We start from the raw sequence: 21,179 nt of genomic DNA on the forward strand, positions 1-21,179 counted from the left end.
AGACAGGAGGACGTCTTACTGGTGCTGGTTCTCATGATGGAACCAGAACAGACAGGACATCTTACTGGTGCTGGTTCTCATGATGGAACCAGTACAGACAGGAGGACGTCTTACTGGTGCTGGTTCTCATGATGGAACCAGAACAGACAGGACATCTTACTGGTGCTGGTTCTCATGATGGAACCAGTACACACAGGAGGACGTCTTACTGGTGCTGGTTCTCATGATGGAACCAGAACAGACAGGACATCTTACTGGTGCTGGTTCTCATGATGGAACCAGAACAGACAGGTGGGCGTCTTACTGGTGCTGCTGGTTCTCATGGTGGAACCAGTACAGACAGGAGGACGTCTTACTGGTGCTGGTTCTCATGATGGAAGCAGTACAGACAGACAGAACGTCTTACTGGTGCTGGTTCTCATGATGGAACCAGAACAGACAGGAGGTCTTACTGGTGCTGGTTCTCATGATGGAACCAGTACAGACATCTTACTGGTGCTGGTTCTCATGATGGAACCAGTACAGACAGGTGGTTGTCTTACTGGTGCTGGTTTCTCATGATGGAACCAGAACAGGCAGCTGCTTACTGGTGCTGGTTCTCATGATGGAACCAGTACAGACAGGTGGGCGTCTTACTGGTGCTGGTTCTCATGATGGAACCAGTACAGACAGGTGGTTGTCTTACTGGTGCTGGTTCTCATGATGGAACCAGAACAGGCAGCTGCTTACTGGTGCTGGTTCTCATGATGGAACCAGTACAGACAGGTGGTTGTCTTACTGGTGCTGGTTCTCATGATGGAACCAGTACAGACAGGACGTCTTACTGGTGCTGGTTCTCATGATGGAACCAGTACAGACAGGTGGTTGTCTTACTGGTGCTGGTTCTCATGATGGAACCAGTACAGACAGACAGGAGGTCTTACTGGTGCTGGTTCTCATGATGGAACCAGTACAGACATCTTACTGGTTTATCACCATTAGAGAAGAAGACTCTCACAATATGGCGAACATGAAACACAAGGTGTGAACCTCAGGCTTCAGTTTATGCTTGAAGACACACGTCACGTTGTGTAAATATTATTACTACACGTGACGGTAGCATGTTCACCTGTTGCACGAGGAGGTTACAGGTACATGTACACACAACTGAGTCTTGTACTTATACATAAAGGAAATATCCTTTCGTGGAACAGCAGTAGATTTTAAATACTCACTTTAAATGTTGTGAGGTAAAACAATGCAGTATGTGTGTCTCAACTTTGTGTACTTATAAATGCTTTTACTGTGGAGATATAGTTTTATTATGTCTGTGGAGTCAATCACAAACAAGTGTCTCCAGTGTTTTTTACAGTACATACAGTAAATGTAATGTAAATACTGCTCAGAATGAAATTAGGAGAATGGAAATTCTCATATACATTTGTATAAGTACACATTTGACACATGTTTTGTATTCAGCTGTGTGTAAGATATTTGTGCTCATATTTCTCTAAACTCTGTGTGCGACAGGTGAACATGTTACAGTGATATAATGTTTAATCTCAAACCTATAACATGGCGTGAGTGACAGTTTATTATACACAAGATATGAAGATTACACACTTTGTATACTGCACAAAACAGATTTTGGAAACTGAAAATACTTGAGGCAGGTTGACATTTGTAACTATGCTTCCACAGTTATAGTATTTATAAGCACACAGTTGACACATGTGTTGTATTCAGTTGTGTGTAAGATATTCTGTCTGTTTTGTACATACAAATATCCTGCATTTAACTGAATTCTGAAACTGTACACAGTACATACGTCTTTAATATGTACCGATAAAATATATTACAGTGGAGGCATAGTTAAATATGTATGTGGAGTCAACCATAATCAAGTATATCCAGTCTTCAAAATCTCTTTTGTGCAGTAATTCATCTTCATTTCTCATTATCTGTGTGTAATATATTTCACATTGAGCCAGATTTAAAGAACATTAGATAAAGAGCAGATTAACTGTATCTGAGCCGGTGGTTCACTCTAGAAAGAGAGAGACAGAGAGGGTCAAAGATTCTGTTTTGACTCCTTCACTTTGTTTGTTTCAGTTGACTGGAGATAACGAAACCAAGGATTTCACGATGTGTCCTTCTGCAGCCTCTGGAGTCCTGAGTGGAACTTCACTGAGAGACGAAACCTGAGGTGATAATGCACTTAATGAGCAAAACTTCGATATAGTGCTATAGCTAGATGATATACCCAAGTATGGGTAGGTACAGTGAGTAGGTTTGACTCAGATATGGCGTATATCGCTGCTTTCAGACATTCACTGAACTCCAGATCTTCTCCAGGGGCAGGATGTAAAAAGGCAAATGTCAGAATCAGAGCTTTTTATTGATATGATTTAATGATTTGCTAAAAAAAACAAAAGCCTCTGATCTCCGCAGTGGAGTCTATTCGTCATGTCCTTCACCCCCGAGCTCAGCCTTCACCTGAACGTTTTGGGAATGTTCCTGATGTTGAGAATGCGTCTGACTTGAAACTTGTTTGACTGAGAAAAGCTTTACGTTGAGCCAGATGAGAGTTTCAGGGTGAGGAGTGGGAATAGAAACAGAACCATTCTCCCTTTTCCAGGTCAGTGAACCGTTAAACTCAACTGGAATCTGCTATTTCTGGGTAGAAAACAATGCGTAGTGTTGCTTTAAATCAAGACAAAGTAAATATGACACTAATAATTCCTCCACTACGGTTCAACAAAAGAAAGGTGTGACTGTGATCACGACTCTCTGCTGTCACAACCTGGAGCAACTCCTCAGTCAGTGTCAGTAAAGCTGTGGCAACACAAGAATGTCAGGTTGATTCAGTTCCGACTCAGAGAAGTGATGCAAACATCACGGCTCATTTTCAGCTTTGTCATGTTGTCTCAGCTGTTTGTCGCACACCTCACAGCAGGAGGATCTCAGAGTCAACAAACAACTTCCAGTGAAGTGCAGGATCAAAGTTCTGTCCCAGAGAAGTGTGTTCCGGAAGTAATCTGAGTCCGTCCCATTTCCCAAGGTGTCAACAAGTCACCCTTTGGGCTTGTGTTACATGTCTGATATCAAACTCTGGTGTATGATTGTGTGTTTTTAACGTACATCCAGCTTTGAGTTGTGTCTTTATTCGAACACGTTCTGTACAATAGCCAGGAAGTCAGCCAACCCAGTAATAACAGTAAACATGGTTCTACACTGGGGCTGTGTGTTGAGCAAGATTTCCACACCTGCACTCATTTATGGGAAAGTGCAAAGGACATAAAGATTAAAATATTATGTGTAAAGTAAAAGCATCAAAGATAGAGTTCCTCGTAATCATTTCCGTCTTGTTTTTTCAGTCAAGGAAATGTTTTTGCCTTTATTGAAAGTCAACTTTATAAAGACAGGTAATGATTTCTTTCTCTGCTGAAAGCTTTTGTTATCAGAAAATCTACCAAGGTGGAGATGTTTTCGTGGTGTGGATTCAAGGAGAAATATGAATCTGGCAGATTTAAATGTGGTTTCTTAAGGGAACTGTATGTCAGTAGCTCTTTTATTAATGAGAAGATATATAACACCTTTAGATGGAGGCTTTGCAGAGTCATTCCTTATAGAAACTGAGTGATTCTCTCTTTGATAAAAAAAGATTTGGTTTGTTCAAAGACTGAGAAGTTTTTCACTTTCCCATTCAAGCCAATCAGAAAGTTGTCTCCGTGGAGAGTTGGATAAACACCATCTGTGTTCACCTTCATTCCATCAGCTGACTTCATGAAATGATCATAAGTCAGCTGGTAGAAGAATCCAGTCCTGCCACATTCCTCCCTGACATGCTGATCTGATTAACCTGACTCTGCTCGGCTCTCCTCCCTCATTCCAAACACATCCAGTGAATCTCCTCATTGTCTCAGGCCGGCTTCCTGCCAACATCTAATTATAATTCTCCTTACAGGCACATAGTGAGATGACCATGTGTTTGTTTCACTATTGTTTTTGGAGGAAAAAATTGCAAATAAATGTGATTATCTGATGCTTTAGGAAAATAACAAGATGCATGTTAGAACAATTTGGAAATTGCTAAAGAATTTTTAATTGCACATGGACAAGTAAATATGAACCAACTCTACAAACCACCGAATTTAAAGCTTAATTCTGTTTCCTATCACATCATATTGTGCTAATTCCTTCCTCTTCTAATAAAACCTCTGAAGTGCAGAGGAGGAGGATAGAAATGAAGGAAGTTAAGTTATGTCTGCTCCGTCATTATGAAAGTTATCTTGTGGATTTGCAGCCACATCCCCAGATCTGTGATGACAACTTGATCTTGTGGTTTTGTGAAGTGTGACAAAACACTGTCACACTTTTTACAGACTCCCTCTTAAATTTCCATCTTTAAACACAGCTGCTAGTGTCAATGTTGTCTTTTTCATATGCATCTTTTGACTTTTGCACCACAAGCGATTCTCTATTCTCTTTTACTGTAACAGTTGTGTCATGATAAAACAAATATCTATTTGCACAGGCCTTAAAGTGGATGCTTTTGCTGTATACCTCCAAATAACACAGTCCTGTAAACTTATTGTTGGAATGCTTGCTGCTCAGTGGGTGAAAAGTTCCTCCAGTTGTTAATTTAACAGTTTGAAATACAACCTGCGTAAACCTTTTATTTCCGGCTGAGAAAACGTCCAAAGGAAAGAGCTTTAAATCTCCTTTTGTTTCCTCCGCCCAGAGAACCCAGACAATCCCTCTGCAATTGGAAGAGGATGGTACGTCCCGCCGAGCTTTTGTTTCCTGTGCGAGGAAAACTTCAATCACTTCCAGGCTGCGTCCTCATTGGTCCGTCCAGGGTTCCGTGAGGTTCCTCCAGCTGTCCACCGATTGGTTCTCCGTTCCACTTGGAAGACTTGTCGGCCAATCGGCCTCTGCCTGGGTGAGTGTTGCTTCCTTTTCCCACCGGCTGCTGCAGTCAATCAGCTTATTCAGCAGCGTGCATGTGTGAATGTGTGTGTGTGGCCACCCTTTCCCCCCCACCCCCCCCACCCTCTCCTCTTTCCTCTACAAAACCACCAGCCCTCCTTTCCACTACCATCCCCCCTTTCCTCACATACTCATGCGCTGTCTTTCCCTCCCTCACATGCACACACACTCACACACACTGGTGAATATACATTGAAACACTGCTGCTGCCACATGAGGCCCAGCAGCAGCCTTCTATGTGTGAGTCACTGGAGAAAGTTACACCAGCCCGTTGTGTGTTTGTGTTTTCCATGCAGCAGCAGCAGCAGCGTCTCCTCTGCAGCAGTTTCCTGGGACAGAGCACAGCGACGGAGGGGAGAATCGACCTGCACTGCAGCTGAATCAGGGAATCTGAACAAGGTAATAAAGACCGGATCTCGTGTAAGAGTTGTTCTCGATGATATGTTGTAATGTCACTCTCACACACACATAGCTGTGGTGGGAGCTTTGCTGTGGTTTTGATGGGGCTTGTTGGCAGCAGATGTCAAAACCTGGAGCGATGACAAAGTGGTTTTGAAAGGTTTTCTACGTCTACGGCAATTTGACACCTGGGTCTTCCTAACTAACACCTTTTAAGACTGCTTTACATGTTGAGTTATATACTTTTTCAATTAAAAAATAAGCTTTAAAATGTGAAATAACAAGCAACAAGTCAGGAAATGTGTCGGACCAGCACTATTTAGATCTAAATAAGCGACTACGTGGTCAAGTTTGTATTTGATGCAGATTTTTGGTTGTGGAAACTCTGTTATCCCCAAAGTCTGGGTCACCATATGCTGCTAAACCCTTAAACCATATGTGGGAGGGGAAAGATAAATCTGTGAGGCAGGATTGGATCAAGCACTATTCAGTCCATCACAATCCTGCAGATCATTTCAAAAAGGTGACTTTTGAGACCTTAAATAGTGTATATAACATTTCTATGATATATATTTTGCACCTGACCCATTAATGGCCGAGCTGAGACGTCTGAAGGTCTCTGCAGGAATGCTTCAGACTGGATGTTTTATATTGTGTGTTGGGAGTTGCTGTCCTGTCCCTGGTGTGTCTCCACTCTCCAGAAGATAATGGGCATCTTGACATGACTAATTGTGACCTAGACTGTTATCTGCATTCCGTTCACATGCACGTTAGACCGAGAATCTTCCCCGTCAACAGATCCATGTTGGAATAAACTCATAGATTCAAGCTAGGACAATAAATCCAACTTCAGACATCTGTGCAGATTCTTTTTCCCCCAAAATAATTTTTTAAAGGTTTCAGAAATATAAACACAAATTTCTATCCTCTCCTGTTTATCAGGTACAATCCACTATGATGAAAACATAAGTGCAGGGCTGTTGTATTGCACAACTTTAGTTTCAGATAGGTGCATCCAGCAAACTTGCATATTAGTTTATATTTATAGGAACAGGATCACAAATGGAACCTTACAGTTATATTTTTCTCATTAAAGTTCAGGCCATTTAAAGATGAGTATTGAATATCAGTTATTTTGGCCATAAACTAAGATGTTTTAGCCATTGAACATTTTCAGTAACATTTTGTGGATCTTTAAATTCAAACATCCTCTTTAAACATGAACTGTTTCACTTTAAAAGTTTTTTATTTGTGTCAGTTGTTTAAGATTAAAACCAAGTGAAACACCCAGCGTGTCTGAAACTAAACTTCCTCTCACACAGAGTAACACGTTTTTTTGTGGTGGAGCATGTTCTCAGATCAGTCACAGGATCAAACTTTTAGTGCTGGAATATGATGCATAAGAAGAAGAGGAAGAAGCTCTGAGTCATGTTGCTGGTGTTGGAAGTGTTAAGTGTCATGAGTAACTCAGCACACCGGGTTTATAATTTGATCACAGAGTCAGAAATAAAACTGTCATTAGAGTCGGGCCTCAGAATCCACACTGGGCTGCTCAGCTGAACCGTGTTGAGGCTAATTCTCACAGCGGTGGCAGCATTAGTCGCTCAGTAAGCAGCTTGCAGCCTCCTGGTGGGTCGGACATGTGGTGTTCCAACTCAGAGGATCCATGACAATGGGTCCCCCCCCCCCCCCCCCCTCACTGCTTGTTTCTGTGCCATAAACAAAGTAAACAAAGCCACTTCATCTGTAGCTCTGCTGCTGTTATTAAGGATCGATTAACATGGGAAACCTCAGCTGTAATCCTCAACACGCTTTTGGTTGTTTTTACCTTTCTCTGCCTCTTAGGAACTTTTTCTCACTTCTAGGTTATTAACCCTAAATCAAGTGCAGGAATGTTCCTGAAAATTCTGAGAATCTTCCACCAGATGTTAAATAAACTTGTCCTGAACTCCCGTTTTCACTTCTGCTAAAGGTTAGACACCGGAAATTTCCTCTGAATGACAATAACGCTCCTCCTGCCACTTGGTCCTTTCACACTGAGTAGTGAAAAGGTTGCTAATGTAACACCGGATGTCTCCAGCACCACAGCAGTGATCTAACATGTATTAGTTGAACATTTGTCTCAGGGTCACACAGATGTAGCACAGACGTTTGAAATGTGCTGTGTTTGTTTCTGGTGCTGTTTGGAAAACACAGCTGTGTGGATACAGGATTCAAGGTTCTGCTGTCTCTGTTATGAACCTGACAGTCGAAAACAATGTGAAAAGATTTTCCTTTCTGCTTCTATTCTCAGGAAAGAGAAGTGGGTTTGTTCATAAGAACTCATATTTCATTTTCTTAAAATCTTTTGTCTTCTTCTCCTTCCTATTTCCCCTCTTCCCCTTCCTCTCCTCCTATTAGTACAAAATTATCTTGCACTGGTGAATATACTAGTTGGTTGTATATTTATAACCCTAAAGAAGAAGTTGGTCCTGTTTTGGACGATGAGTCATTGTTTCTAGATACTTGGATAAGATAAAAATGTATGAACATGGTGTCTAAACGAAGTGTCTCTTTGACAGTGATCTCCATCATGGAGGTGCCCAGGAGGCGACTGCCTTCCTTCACGTTGACTCTCCCCAAACCCGCCTCATCTGCGCTGGCTTCCTTTGGAGGTTTACAGAAAGTCACCAAGAAAGATTCAGATGAAGCCTCAGAGAAAACTGAATCTGGAGAAGAGACATTCCTCCCAGAGGCTGAGGACTCGGATGTTTCTCTCGAAGCTCCAGCTGAGACCTCGGGACCTGTAGATACAAGGTCAAAACTTTCCTCAACGGATAGCTTCTACGAGGAGACTTTAATGTCGGAGGAGAGGTTAGCACAGGATGCTGAAGAGGCCACGAAGAAATCTGAAGAAGAGGAAGCAGCGGATAAAGCGAGAGCAGCCCAGAGACAGCTGATGTCCATCGAGGAGCTGGTCCATTCTGAGAGGAATTATCTTCGTCTGCTGCAAGTCAGCACAGTGACCATCAGGAGCAACCTGCAGACACTACAGGTATTCATCAAGTGTTGGTATTAATGAGCAAGCTAGTTGTGCACGTTGTACAATTCCAAGGTGGAAAATACTTGAAACTGTTTGACTAATGTTTGCAAAGTACATCTTTGCTAGGAAGAGGCTGATTTAACTCAATTTCTGAGGGTTATCATTTACACTTTTGTTTATGATCTTAAACAAATCTTACTTCTACTTGTAGATTTGGCTCTGCAGCATCCGAAGCCCCTTGCAGAGGCTGCCTGATGCTTTATTATAACTAGCTTTTCATTACATCTGAGGTAACGCTTATTACTGTTAAATAATCATTTATTACTTATGTGGTAATGAAATGAGGCCTCGTAAAAACATAATTGAATCAGGGCCGACACACAGAGGGAACACGGGATGAGGCCAATGACAATGAAATGAAATTGGAAAGAAGGAAACTGATTGGGTTTCAAAATGGAGATATAACAGTTTGGTGGAATATAGTGACAGAATGAAGACTGGGAGTGAAAAGAGGAAGAGAGAGGAAGAGGGCTGAGCAGAGAGATAGAATACATTTAGATGAATGACGCCTTTGTGAGACAGAAAAGTGGCTGCTTTGTTTTCTGTGGCAATGTGCAGATTGTTCCCCTTTCATTACAATAGAATGGAGCAAAACAAAATTCATCTCGTCAGCTGTGCATTAGCATTAATTTGCACAAAAAGAAACAGACACACACACACATGTACCGTGGATGTTTGCTTCATGTGATAAATTAGCCTTTTAAGTAATTGGAACTATTATAATGCTGCAAAACCTTCTTAGCGTTTGTTTTCTGTTGTATTTCTATGTTTTGTCTGAGATGTGCACAGTGCATTCCTGTAATAGATAACATTCATTTATGTGTCTTTCTGGAAACTGTAGCCTCCTCTAGCGAACCTGGACAGCATGTTTCTCTACATCGAGGAGGTGATGGACGTGTCCAGTCGACTCCTCAGCTTGTTGGACCAGAAGCAGGTTCAGCCGGGAGATCCTCAGTTCCTGGAGACGCTCTGTAAGACACACGTACAGCCATGGAATTGTCTCCATCCTCCGTTTCTACTATATTGTTGTAAACCCGTTTTCCATTCTGACAGGTGCTTCGTTCCTCAGCCTGTCTTCAGACATCGAAGCAGCCTATAAGGAATACTTGGCCAACTACAACAATGTTACTGTGTTGGAAAACAGTTATAAACAGAAGGAGGACGTCTGGAACGAGATTGTCAACGTCATCAAGGCCTCAGCGTAGGTTCAACACATTTTCTTTTCCTTCACACCAGACTACTCATTAAAAACTGTTGGAAAAACAGTGGAATAGTTGTTGCTTCCTGTCCTGAAGTTGTCTGATTGCTGATTGTTGACGTTCATGTCTCCAGGCCTGAGGTGAATGCTACCTCTCTGAGTTTCTTCCTGGTGATGCCGGTGCAGCGGATCGCCCGCTACCCGCTCCTCCTGCAGACCATAAAGAAACACACCGACCCGGCTCACCCTGCGTACGCAGTCCTGGAGCACACGGCTCACACCTCCATCGCCATCAACTGTCGGATCAACGAGTACAAACGCTTCAGAGAAGTTGGTAAGTCAGATTTCTGCCAAAACTGTCCACTACTTAAACATAAACAGATGAATTAGAGTGGATTTGTTGTTTTGTTTGTTCAGTTTTGCTGCTTAAAGTTGCCAATCTGTGTTTTTTCTTGTGTGTTTTGTAGCTGACAAATACAAGAAGACTGAAACCTTAACCATCAAGGACAAGATCAACCGGCTCAACTCCCACAGCATTGCCAAGAAGACGGCGAGGCTCAGCCAGCAAATCAAACACGAGACCGGAATAGTTCCTAAGGTTGGATATGAAGTTTATAGCACTATTTTAAATATCACACTTTGGGGTTAAAATGCCCATGAACAACACCAGGATGCTGCTCTGGAACTGAGAGACGAGCAACACTATAAATAGTGTTTACAGGATGGTTACAGGATCTCTGAGAGACTTTAATAACCTTCCAGTACACACCCTCACTGCTGCAGTTTAATAATTGACCAGTGGAGCGATTCATCCACAGAAGAAAACATCCAATAAGGTCTGTTGTGAAACCTGCTGTTTACAGTGGTGGATCCAGACTCTGCTACAAAGAGGTTACACCTGTTTATCCAATAAGGTCTGTTGTGAAACCTGATTTTTACAGTGGTGGTTCCAGACGCTGTTACAAAGAGGTTACACCTGTTTATCCAATAAGGACAATGACATAATAATTAACATCCCTGACCATCCTCATATATGGGAGTGATTCAGGTGTCTAGATTTTGTTGGGTGTTAAACCATCAAAGACACCTTTTTAATTACATATATCATTATATATATTAAAATCACATTAAATCTCTATTCTTTGTGTTGCAGCTGGTTGATGAGGAGTTTAACGTCCTGGAAGGTTTCTTCTACGTCCTGGGCCACGGGATCCTGCAGCTGCTGGAGAATGTGGAGACATATCTGCACCATCTACAAGTAAGCTGCAAATGTCCAAGGTTATAATAACACACAGGTCCTTAATCTTATTTAACAGTCTGCTGTTGATATGTTTAATCTGAAAACTGTTTAGATTAAAGGATGTTTGAGGAAAGAACAAAACTAAAATATTCTCTTATCCTTGAGGAATTATTTGCCTAGAAAAGAGACTAAACCCCAGATTTCCAGCAGGATCCTCAGTGCACAGCTAATCAGACTTTCTTTACTTTTACATTCACACTGCAGACGATCACACTATCTGAATTAAAGTGTTGCTCCCGCATTCATCTCACTTGAGGGTTCGTTTCTATTCCTGGAAGTGACCCACATGTGACGGGAGAATCAACTCGCAGAGCTGGTTTTGTTTTGTCTTGGTTTTCACGGTGACAGCTTCCAGGCTAACGTCCTTTTGTTGATGTAATCCCAAAAATTGGTTTTAATTGTCAGTTTTGAAACTACAAAATGTAGTATTTGCAAGATTTCGTTGCATACAAGAAAATCTGTCTCATTCATCATGTCCTCGATGCTTTGAGAGCCACTAGAATGAATTCTACTAGTACATACTTTAATTTCTCACCATTGTTCCACTACCGCATTCTTACTGTTAGTACAACAAACAACAGTTGAATGAAGACATCTTATTCATTCCTTTCCATTCAAACATCCTCCCAATGACTGTATGTCATGATTTCCTGGTCACTTGTGACTAATGGAGAACTGGAACATCTTGAACATGTCGGACAGTGTGGTCATGAGTCACGCCTTGGAAAATGTAAACCCTCCTTAAGTCCCTGAGGTCAAACACACAACTTTACTGTGTACCTTTCTAAAATTATCCTGTGGAAACTTGTTTTTCCTACGAAGAGAGGTTATTTTTTACCCGACCGGGCAACTTATCCTCTTTCCTGTGACCACCGGCACTTGGTTTTCTTGTGTATTTACAAAGCAACACCTCTTAACCATGTCTAATTTCGACATGGCAACCTTAAACTAAAATAAGGAAACACTGGTCAATTCAGCAATCCTATAATATTTTTGTTATTTAGAGAAGTCAGACACTTGAGCAGTGATTGACATCTTCTGCTTTATGTGTGTGCAGGGTTTCCTGGCCTGTAAAACGGAGGAGTTTGACTTCGACATGGACGGAGAGAAGCTTCCTATCTGCTACAAAGAGATCACCACAGCGCTCAGACAGTGGATCCTTCCTACGTTTGTGAGTCAAACAGACAACTTATCCAGATATCAGTTGTGGAAGAAGACAGATAATTAAGTTAAAGCAGCAATACATTGGTAAAACTAATTAATAAAACCTTTACTCACCAAACATATGTTACTTTAAGTCCCACATTTCTGTTGAATCTATAAAGCCACCATTTCATTTTAATATTTTGTCCTCCCATCTGTTTGTCTGATTTTATGTTGCACTAGTGAGTTAAAGGCAATTTCCCACCCTTGGTGAACAATAAAAAGTAATTTTTCTTTTATTTTCATGCTACGTTCCTCCAGTGTTTTCTTTTGATTTCCCTGAGATATTGATTTAAGTGTTATACGTGTTTGCAGCATCAGGTTTTTCCTCATCTTCTAAAAATGACCATAGTCTCTCCATCCCTCCCTCCCTTGTTTCCAGGAGAAGAGGATGAGGACGCTGATTCACAAACCGCTGTGTGCGCTCCGTGACCTCCTGGTGGGCCCGAGGAACCTGATCAAGAAGAGGCTGGACAAGCTGCTCGACTACGAACTGATCGAAGCCAAATCTAATCTGACCTACGAGGAGCAGGCGGTGGCCAACACCTACAGGTACAGAGACTGAGATGGAGAGAGAGAGAGAGAGAGAGAGAGAGATGGTTTCAGTCTGTGGTTGGAAAACCTGACACATAATTAAAGAGACTTACAGATCAGTCCACAGAGTTAGACAGGACATGTGTCTGTTTTTGAGTCTTGACCAAGAACCTGAACTTTAGACTTGATGAAATGCTGGACAAGTACAAAGAAGCAAACTTCATCCCATGTATGAGTAATTAGTAGATAAGTAGAACATTTTATGAGCTGAGAAATGGAAAAAGTACTTTGTAGTATTTAAAGCTTTCATGAGCACTTGAGTTTATTTGTCTCTATCAGTCTGAAATTATTGTTTGTGGCTATGACCCATAAACAGTTTATTGTTGACTGAACTTCTAGTATCAATGAGTCATGTGCCGGTCATAGCCAATAATACTCCTGTGTTAGTTTGGCCTTTGTCGCCATAGCAGCAGGATCCATTTATTTATCCATGATTTATCTTGTGCTTCTGTTTTTTATTCTTTCTACCTCAATATTTTTTATTTTATTCTATTGTATTGTATTTTATTGTATTCAAATATACCGGCTGCTATGACAACTTAATTTCCCTTCGGGGATGAATAAAGTAATCTATCTATCTATCATTTCAGTTGTAATAAATGATCCAATGCATTTTAATAGATGATATATTCTTTTTTAAAGTTATAAATAAGTAAAACCAGCCACAAAATAATGATAACTTGTCTGATAGTAGTTTAAACATTTATTATAGCACTTGGATAAACATAAAGTTGTCGGCTGAACACAGAATGTACTACATCCACACCTCGTTCAATACAAAACAATTTAAAAACATGACCAAGCCCCAGAGTACAAGTCACACTCTTCCATAAAGTCCAGTCAATTATGGTGTAAAACCATAAACACTATTTTTACTGCTTCGTCCTATATGAATCATCACAGTCCACATAAGTGCACCCTCTGGAAATAAGCTTGTAGAGCACATTTAATGAAAGGGTTGAACATGATTCTGTCCAGTCTTTTTCCGTGGTGTTAACTTTAATACAAATTTCAAAACTTCACATGTGAATCTCCTCTCTCTCCTCCTCTTCTCTTAGGACAATCAACACGTTGCTCCTCAACGAGCTTCCTCAGTTCAACGCTGTAGCTCTGCAGATGATCTGGAGCATGTTGGGGACGTACAGCTGTCTGCACAGAGATCTCGCCTCAGACATGGAGCAACTCTTCCAGAGCTTTACACAACAGGTAGATAATCCTGTGATCACATATGTAATCCACTGAGCCTCTGCTAGAAAGAATAAGAATCATTTTTAACAGGTGGTGAACTCAGTTTCTTGCACGTTTTAGTCACTCAATAAAAAAGAAATCACAAATATTACTTTCATTCAGTGGTGTATAAAGTACTTTAAAGCCATACTTGAGTAAAAGTACAGATATCTTACCTGAAAGTGACTTCGGTAAAAGTAAAAGTCACCCGTCAGAAAATGACTTGAGTAAAAGTCTTAAAGTAGCTCATATTAAAAGTACTTAAGTATCAAAAGTATCTGGTGCTGAAATGTACTTAAGTATCAAAAGTACTAGTACAAGTACCAAAATTAAAAATGCAAAGTGCTTTTTATAGTAGTCCTATACAGACACAAAACAACCCAAAATGTTTCTCCTCAAGATTTATCTCAACTGACTGAAAAATTATAACAACAATATGAATATAATGTATATAATGTATCATTTTACAAATGTTTAACCCTGGATGAGAGAGAGAGAGAGAGAGAGAGAGGGAGAGAGAGAGAGAGCTGCGCCAACCTCCGCTGCTCAAGTAACGAGCCAGTTTGAGAATGTAAGAAGTAGAAAGTACAGATATTTTTGTTCAAATGTAACGAGTAAAAGTAAAAAGTCGTCAGGAAAAGAAGTACTCAAGTAAAGTACAGATATGTGAAAAATCTACTTAAGTACAGTAACAAAGTATTTCTACTTCGTTACTTCCCACCACTGCTTTCATTGCACTATTTTACAATGTTAAATATAATTGTCATGCTTATTTAGTTTCTTTCTCTCTGTTTCGTCTCTCTCTCTCTTCCCTCAGCTGCCGCACAGCTCCCTCAGCCCTGGTGCATTCTGGGAGTGGGCAGAGACCGCGGCGTTAGAAGGGGCGAGGAGGCTGGAGACTCTGTGTCGAAGTGTCGAGGAAACACTCAACGCGCCTTTCGTCCAGGTTGGCGTTGAAATAATGCCTTTGTGCTTTTGTTTTGAAGTAGAAGAAGTGTGTCAGATCGTTATGAGACTAATTACTCTGATGGGTCACCAGAGTATGTCTACGTTAAAGTGAAACTCTGCTTCCTGTTCAGCAGCGTGTCAGATGTCCCCGAGCGGAGCTACATTCCTCAAACCTGCCAGACAGAATGTATAAATAACCGACTATAAGAGCAGGTTGTTGCCATGTCGACTTTCCTTTGTGTTCACAGGTGTCACAGATTGTGATTCACGTGTGCAGCTGCACGTCATGCATGTGACATCATGAATCTGTCACCACAGACAACAGGCTGGAGAATGCTGCTCGTCTCGTTTTTAATCACTTTACGTTTTTTTCCTATTCAGTGACTGGAAACATTTAATGTATTTATAACCTGTCACTCAGAGAAAGATGGTTTTATTTTCAAATATATTCTGCGATCAGGACAACAGATTTATTTCTTTCAAAACGGAAATTTAACGTGAAAAGTTTCAGATCTCAAAAGACAGAACTCTGATTGGTCATCAACACACAACAGTTAATAAAGATGAACAACACGAAGCTTCACAAACAGAGAAACCAAAGTGTCTCTGCTGCCCCTTGGTGGCTGTTTGCAGTATTGGTACTAAACCCTATGTCCAACATGTTGGCAGATGTGATGTTGAACAAACTAAAAAAATAAAAGTACACGTTAATAACATTTTCTTAAATATAATTTCTGTCATTTTAGGTTTTTCTAATCACAATAATGTATTGTTTGGTTTGGGTTTAATTCAATTAGGGAGGAAGTAGAGATACATCAATATTATAGTATAGAAACTTTAGAAGCTGAAACTAAGTATTTTCTGTTTTCTACCAATAGCCAACCATTTTAAAACAGCCTAATTTTCTTAATAGAAATAAACTCCATATCAAATGTATATTTTAATCCATCACTAAGAAATCATTGAACTTATAAACACGTTTAAGTTAGATATTGATAAGTTGGTTAAACCTGCACACAGCTGTCATGTTGGCGATGCCACCTTTATAACCTTCGTTACTTCACTGACCGTGACCTCACTGACCGTCCTCTCTCCTGCTCAGGCCTCTCTCGTCCTTCATCCCTTTGTCAGATCTAATTAACAATCTTCCTCATCACTTTCCTCCTCTTCCTCTCCAGCCTCTGAGCCCGTCCTCCCAGCGCCGCCTGAAGCAGCTCACAGATAAACACGGCTCTGGAAAGATCTACCAGGTGGGGGGAGTTGTTGTGGGAAGCCGTGACCTGGACCTGAACCTCGCCAAAGGGGAACTCGTGGCCATCATCAGCGAGATGGACACACGCGGAGACAAACGCAGATGGCTGGTGGACGCAGGAGGTACGAAGACAATAACACACAGAGAACATGAGCCGGCATGAAAGAGAAGAAACTCGCTCTCGTGTCTGAGAACAGATCATCAAGCGCTTCTTAAACGCAGCTCGTGGCTTCCATCTTGTGGTGGATTATTGTTATTACAAGCTTTTAACTACTGAAAAAACACAAAGGCAGTTTTAATCTAGGGTTAGTCTGAGAGTGAAGTTTAATTAGCTTGAAAACAATTAACTGAGATATTGTCTGTAAAAGATAAACCTTTTTTTTCATCTTTTAATTTATTGACCCGGACATTTAGAAGTTGTTCAATCTAGGTTAATTAAATCCTGTTAAAGATGTTGGTTATACATTTTATTCTGGTGCCATTATCTGATGCAAAAGTGAACTAGAAAACATTATCTCATGTTAACAGAATTAATAAACATGCATTAAAAGCAAAGTGCTTATTAAAGTTCCATCTTTCACACTCTACGTTCACCACATGTCATCATCTGTGATTGATCCTCGCAGGCAGAAGAGGCTACGCTCCTTCATCGAAGCTAATTCGCTATCACCAGCCATCAGAGGACCCGCCCCCCTCGCCACACCTGACCTTGCCTGATGGCGTGATGGGAATCAGAAGACACTCCCACACCCCTGAGAGCCGGCCTCTGACGGTCATGAGCCAGCCTTGCTTCCAGGTGATTAATTAATTAATTGATTGATTGATTGACTGACTCAGCACGATGGAAACGTCACATTAACCTCTCAGGGTTCTTCATCGTTGAAGATGATCTGATTAGAGGTCGGAGCATGTTTCTACATAAATCTGCATATTAACGCCACGGAAACATGATCTATTGAATCTACCAGCTGCTTTTATACTTGAAAATATATTTTATTGACATATAGAATATGAAATACGTTGACAGACATGTTAACGGCATCAGTCAGATTATTTTAGGCCTCATTAGTTTAGTTATACATCATCGAGCAGCTCATGTGCTTCTCGTCTGTGGAGAAATGTGTCTCGTAAATTCAGGAACATGAAAATCTTACTGAAAATGAAGTGAACGTCCGTTTGATGATCTTTAAATGTTCTTATCTGACTGCAAACTGGTGGAGTGTGTGTGTGAGTTGATTTTTATAATCAAAAGTTACATATTCTGTGTGTGATTGAAGAGTCGAGTGATCAATGTTGCAGCGTCCGGAAAGCGAAGCATCAATCTGTCAGTTGTGAAACCGTGTGTGTGATTCTGAGTGTTGCTTGTGTGTGTGTGTGTGTTAGAGTGTGTGCATGCAAGGAAAAGACGGGCAATCCTTGGCTATCCAACCCTATACAAGTGCATTCATGTGTGGGTCCTTATCTGTGAGATGGTGTCATGGAGTGTGTGTGTGTCTGTTATTAATGGAAAGGTCCATAATTAGCAGTTTAACCTTGTAAGTGGGTTACTGTGTGAAGGGTTGAGAGCTAATTTATGCGAGGCATTGCTGCAAGCTGAGATGGTGTGTGTGTGTGTGTGTGTGTGTGTGTGTGTGCGAGAGATTGATTTACATTGGCAACACATGTGTGTGAGAGAGGGAGGTGTCACGGCTTGTAAATGTGTGATGGTTTATGTGGATGTGTACATGAGAGAGAAGGAGATTCACGTGAGTGGATGAGAAGTGGAATTGCTTTTGGTATTACGAGTGTGTGGGTCTTTGTGTGTCTGTGTGTGAGTGTGTGTGTGTGTGCGTGTGTTTTAAAGACATGTCTGCACACTGGCTGTTAAAGTGAATGATTGCTCCAGTGACCTTATAGAGGCGGTGTTTCACAGCCTGTCCTCCCAGTGTCGGTGCCTCCTGACCCTGAGTCTGCTCACACACACACGCACACACACACACACGCGCACACACACACACACACACACACACACACATGCACACACACACACACACACACACCACCACCATGTTCAAACTGGAGCAGGTGATTCCCAAAAAAACACATTTTCAACATATTTATGTTCCTCCCTCAACATTGAAGCGTCTGTTTCTCCCCTGAAGAAGAAAAAAATTAAATTTCAGTCCAAACACTGATGATATTTCTGTTTTGTTGAAGAAGAAGAAGAAGAAGAAGAGAACAGAAGTGATTTATGTCCGTCAGCGTTTTAAGACGTGAAGGTGGAGCCGCCACGTTAAGGTGCCAAATTTGTCTCGACCGCAATATTTTCCTATGATTTGTGAGAGATGCTTTTGAGCCAAAGTGTGAATTTGATTCTCAGTCTATACGTATTAAACCTTGAGAGACACGAGTGGACTCTGGAGAGAGGCCCCCCCACCCCCCACTCAGTGTGAGCTGGGATAGACTTAAAAACTAAAAATACAAAATACACAAAGATAACGATGAACACTTACATAGATGTCACACTTTTCAAGCAAACAAACTAAATATGTACTATAATTCCAAAAATATATATAAAAGCTGTAAATGTAGAAGAAAGTACAAATAAAAGTGAATAGAATAGAATCAGCCAAATCAATTCAACACCATAAAATCTTAGAATATCATAATAGTCATATTTTATAAAACTATAATAATATACTTGAGAAGATTGCGGCACAGTGGTTAAGTGGTTATTGAACCTCCTCCAACCCAATGACCCTGCAGCTCAGTCCTGTGACAGACTGGTGACCTGTCCTGGGTTTACCCCTCCCCCCCACCCCCCCTGATGACCCTCAGAGGATGAGCAGTAAAGACAAAGGATGGATGGAGCTTGATTCCTTCAGGCAGACGATGGTTCCACCTCTGATGGAGGTAGTGGAACGTACTGGGCCGACTGGCTGTGTGATCCCAGATGTTTTCTAGCTTCTGTGCGAATTCTCATTTAATTGTTTCTGTGGCATTTGTGACCTCAGCATGTTTTCATGAATATATACAATAACTAAAAAAGTGCTGATTAGCTTCTCCACACGTCTCCCAGCTCTTTTTAATTTCTATCAAGAAACTTGGCTCCATGTAAATCTGCAGCCGATGGTCACTTAACTCTTCTTCTTTCTTCCTCTCCTTCCTGTGTCTTCGTGACTCGATGCTAATTAGATGCTAATGAGTGAAGATGGTCAGGGCAGAGTGAAAGTTGGCGCTGAGAGCCGAGGCGTTTGTTAATGACACGGAGCAGCCGGGTAAACTCAGCTATTAGCGCTGCTGGGGCGCCGTCATACCAACACAGGCCTCGTTAGGAGGAGTGTGTGTCTGGTGTGTGTGTGTGTGTGTGTGTGTGTGTGTGTGGTGATGAGACGGGATGAGTCGAGACCTAACGAGTGGGGTTAACCTTTTCACAGAGCGTTACAACGATTTGTGGTGGTGTTAGTGTGTCTGTGTGTGTTTGCTTCCTCTCCCGGTTTGCTCATTTCTTCGAGCCGTGTTGTGAATTCTGACACGGAACCGGCACGCTTCATATTTCCTTGTTGCCACAGCAACTGGGCAGAATGACGTCATGGAATCGTATAGGTTCTTCTGGTATCGTCGTGGAATCTAAATATGTCTGAGCGTGACAATGTTTAAACTAAAGTTCAAACAGCTCCGAGTGTTTAAAAGTTAAAATACTGAGTGAGTTTGAAAAAGTAGAGTTAAACCTGACAAAGTGAGTCTTTATATTTCAATCTTTGAATCAGAGCTTGATCTCTCACCTCTGATTCCAGCTGTAAGATCTGTGTCTTCCTCCTCATGTGTCTCCTCTCCTCCAGGTGATGGCCGCCTACGACTTCACGGCCAGAGGAAGCCACGAAGTCTCTCTCCGGGCCGGCGAGTCCGTCCGGGTCCTGGAGGCCCACGACAAGCAAGGGCACCCGGAGTGGAGCCTGGTGGAGGGGAGAGGGGGTCAGAGGGGCTACGTGCCCTCCAACTACCTCACCATCACGCCCCTGGGGATGGGACCACCCGGGTCGTACCACTGATGGGAAGGAAGACGGGGGAGGAGGACTTGCACCTGGGGAAACACAGCAGCACGTTCAGCATCAGCGTGAAGAGGATCTCACCGCTCCTCTCTGCAGACGGCTTCCAGCTGTGGTTTTAATATTCAGCTGCACCTGCTTCTTTAAGCTCATGAAACTAAGCAAGTATCTGCATCATGATAATCAGTGATTTAGAAGTTCTTGCAAAAGGCCAAATTCGAAGGAAAGCAAAGGAAGCTACGATTGTGTTTTTCATTTTCCCCGAGGGGATTATTCAGCCTATTTAACCAAAAGCATATTTTTTAAAAGCCGACACTGAAGTGGAAACACCAGAAGACTTGAGACATTTAAAAACAATCTCTCTTCAGTGCCATCGGTGCTGAAGCTCAACTTTCAAAATGACTCGACGGTGCAGAAACATCTCATAAAAACATTAATACCTTTGCACCCGGGTTTGGGTTTGTACAGTAAAACCTGGAGAAGAATCTGAAAGTGTTCACGTGGAAGGAAAAGCTTTGATATACGAACAGTGTTTGTCCCAAGGAAAGTGTGAATATTCCCCAAGTGATTGATGAATGTGACACACTGGGGGAAAGATGAAGGAAGCAGCAGCAGCCCCGGTGCTGGGAGTTGAACAGCACGGCGTCTTGCTCGTGGACACCTGGAAGGATTGTAATCCTGCATCTTAAGGATGATCATTTTGAAGGATGTTTAAAAAGCATCGGACATTCGCAGCGTTTTTGTCTGAGCTCTACGTGAAGAGAGACATTTGGACACGAAGACCCTGAACAGACAAAAGACTCCATATGTCCATGAGTTGGCAAACTAACTGCAACGCTTACACACCCTGAGCGTGTGTGTGTGTGTGTGTGCTTCTGTTTGACATGCTAGGCTGACAGGTGTGAGTGTGTGTGTCTGTGTGCGCGTGGAGTCACCTCCTCCTCACCTGGAGGCAGGATCATCCCTGTATCGAGACT

The 21,179-nt window shown here is 41.8% G+C and overlaps 1 protein-coding gene across 1 annotated transcript; it reads left to right on the plus strand.

Moving 5' to 3' along the window:
* The first annotated feature begins 7,942 nt into the window (after nt 1-7,942).
* On the plus strand, nt 7,943-20,205 carry arhgef37 (Rho guanine nucleotide exchange factor (GEF) 37). Its single transcript, XM_061079216.1, has 13 exons — nt 7,943-8,404; nt 9,294-9,423; nt 9,506-9,653; nt 9,785-9,984; nt 10,118-10,248; nt 10,804-10,908; nt 12,008-12,121; nt 12,536-12,705; nt 13,806-13,953; nt 14,792-14,920; nt 16,101-16,296; nt 16,801-16,970; nt 19,996-20,205. Exons 1-13 carry the CDS (start codon nt 7,943-7,945, stop codon nt 20,203-20,205), a joined length of 2,313 nt encoding a protein of 770 aa, XP_060935199.1.
* The last annotated feature ends 974 nt before the right edge of the window (nt 20,206-21,179 follow it).

This window comes from Limanda limanda, chromosome 10 (assembly GCF_963576545.1).
Source record: "Limanda limanda chromosome 10, fLimLim1.1, whole genome shotgun sequence".
Lineage (NCBI taxonomy): Eukaryota > Metazoa > Chordata > Actinopteri > Pleuronectiformes > Pleuronectidae > Limanda > Limanda limanda.

Coding starts and splice junctions, on each gene's coding strand:
- arhgef37 (XM_061079216.1), top strand. CDS start 7,943: ATGGAGGTGCCCAGGAGGCGACTGCCTTCCTTCACGTTGACTCTCCCC. Junction 10,249..10,803: donor AGACCGGAATAGTTCCTAAG/GTTGGATATGAA, acceptor TTTGTGTTGCAG/CTGGTTGATGAGGAGTTTAA. Junction 12,122..12,535: donor AGTGGATCCTTCCTACGTTT/GTGAGTCAAACA, acceptor CCTTGTTTCCAG/GAGAAGAGGATGAGGACGCT.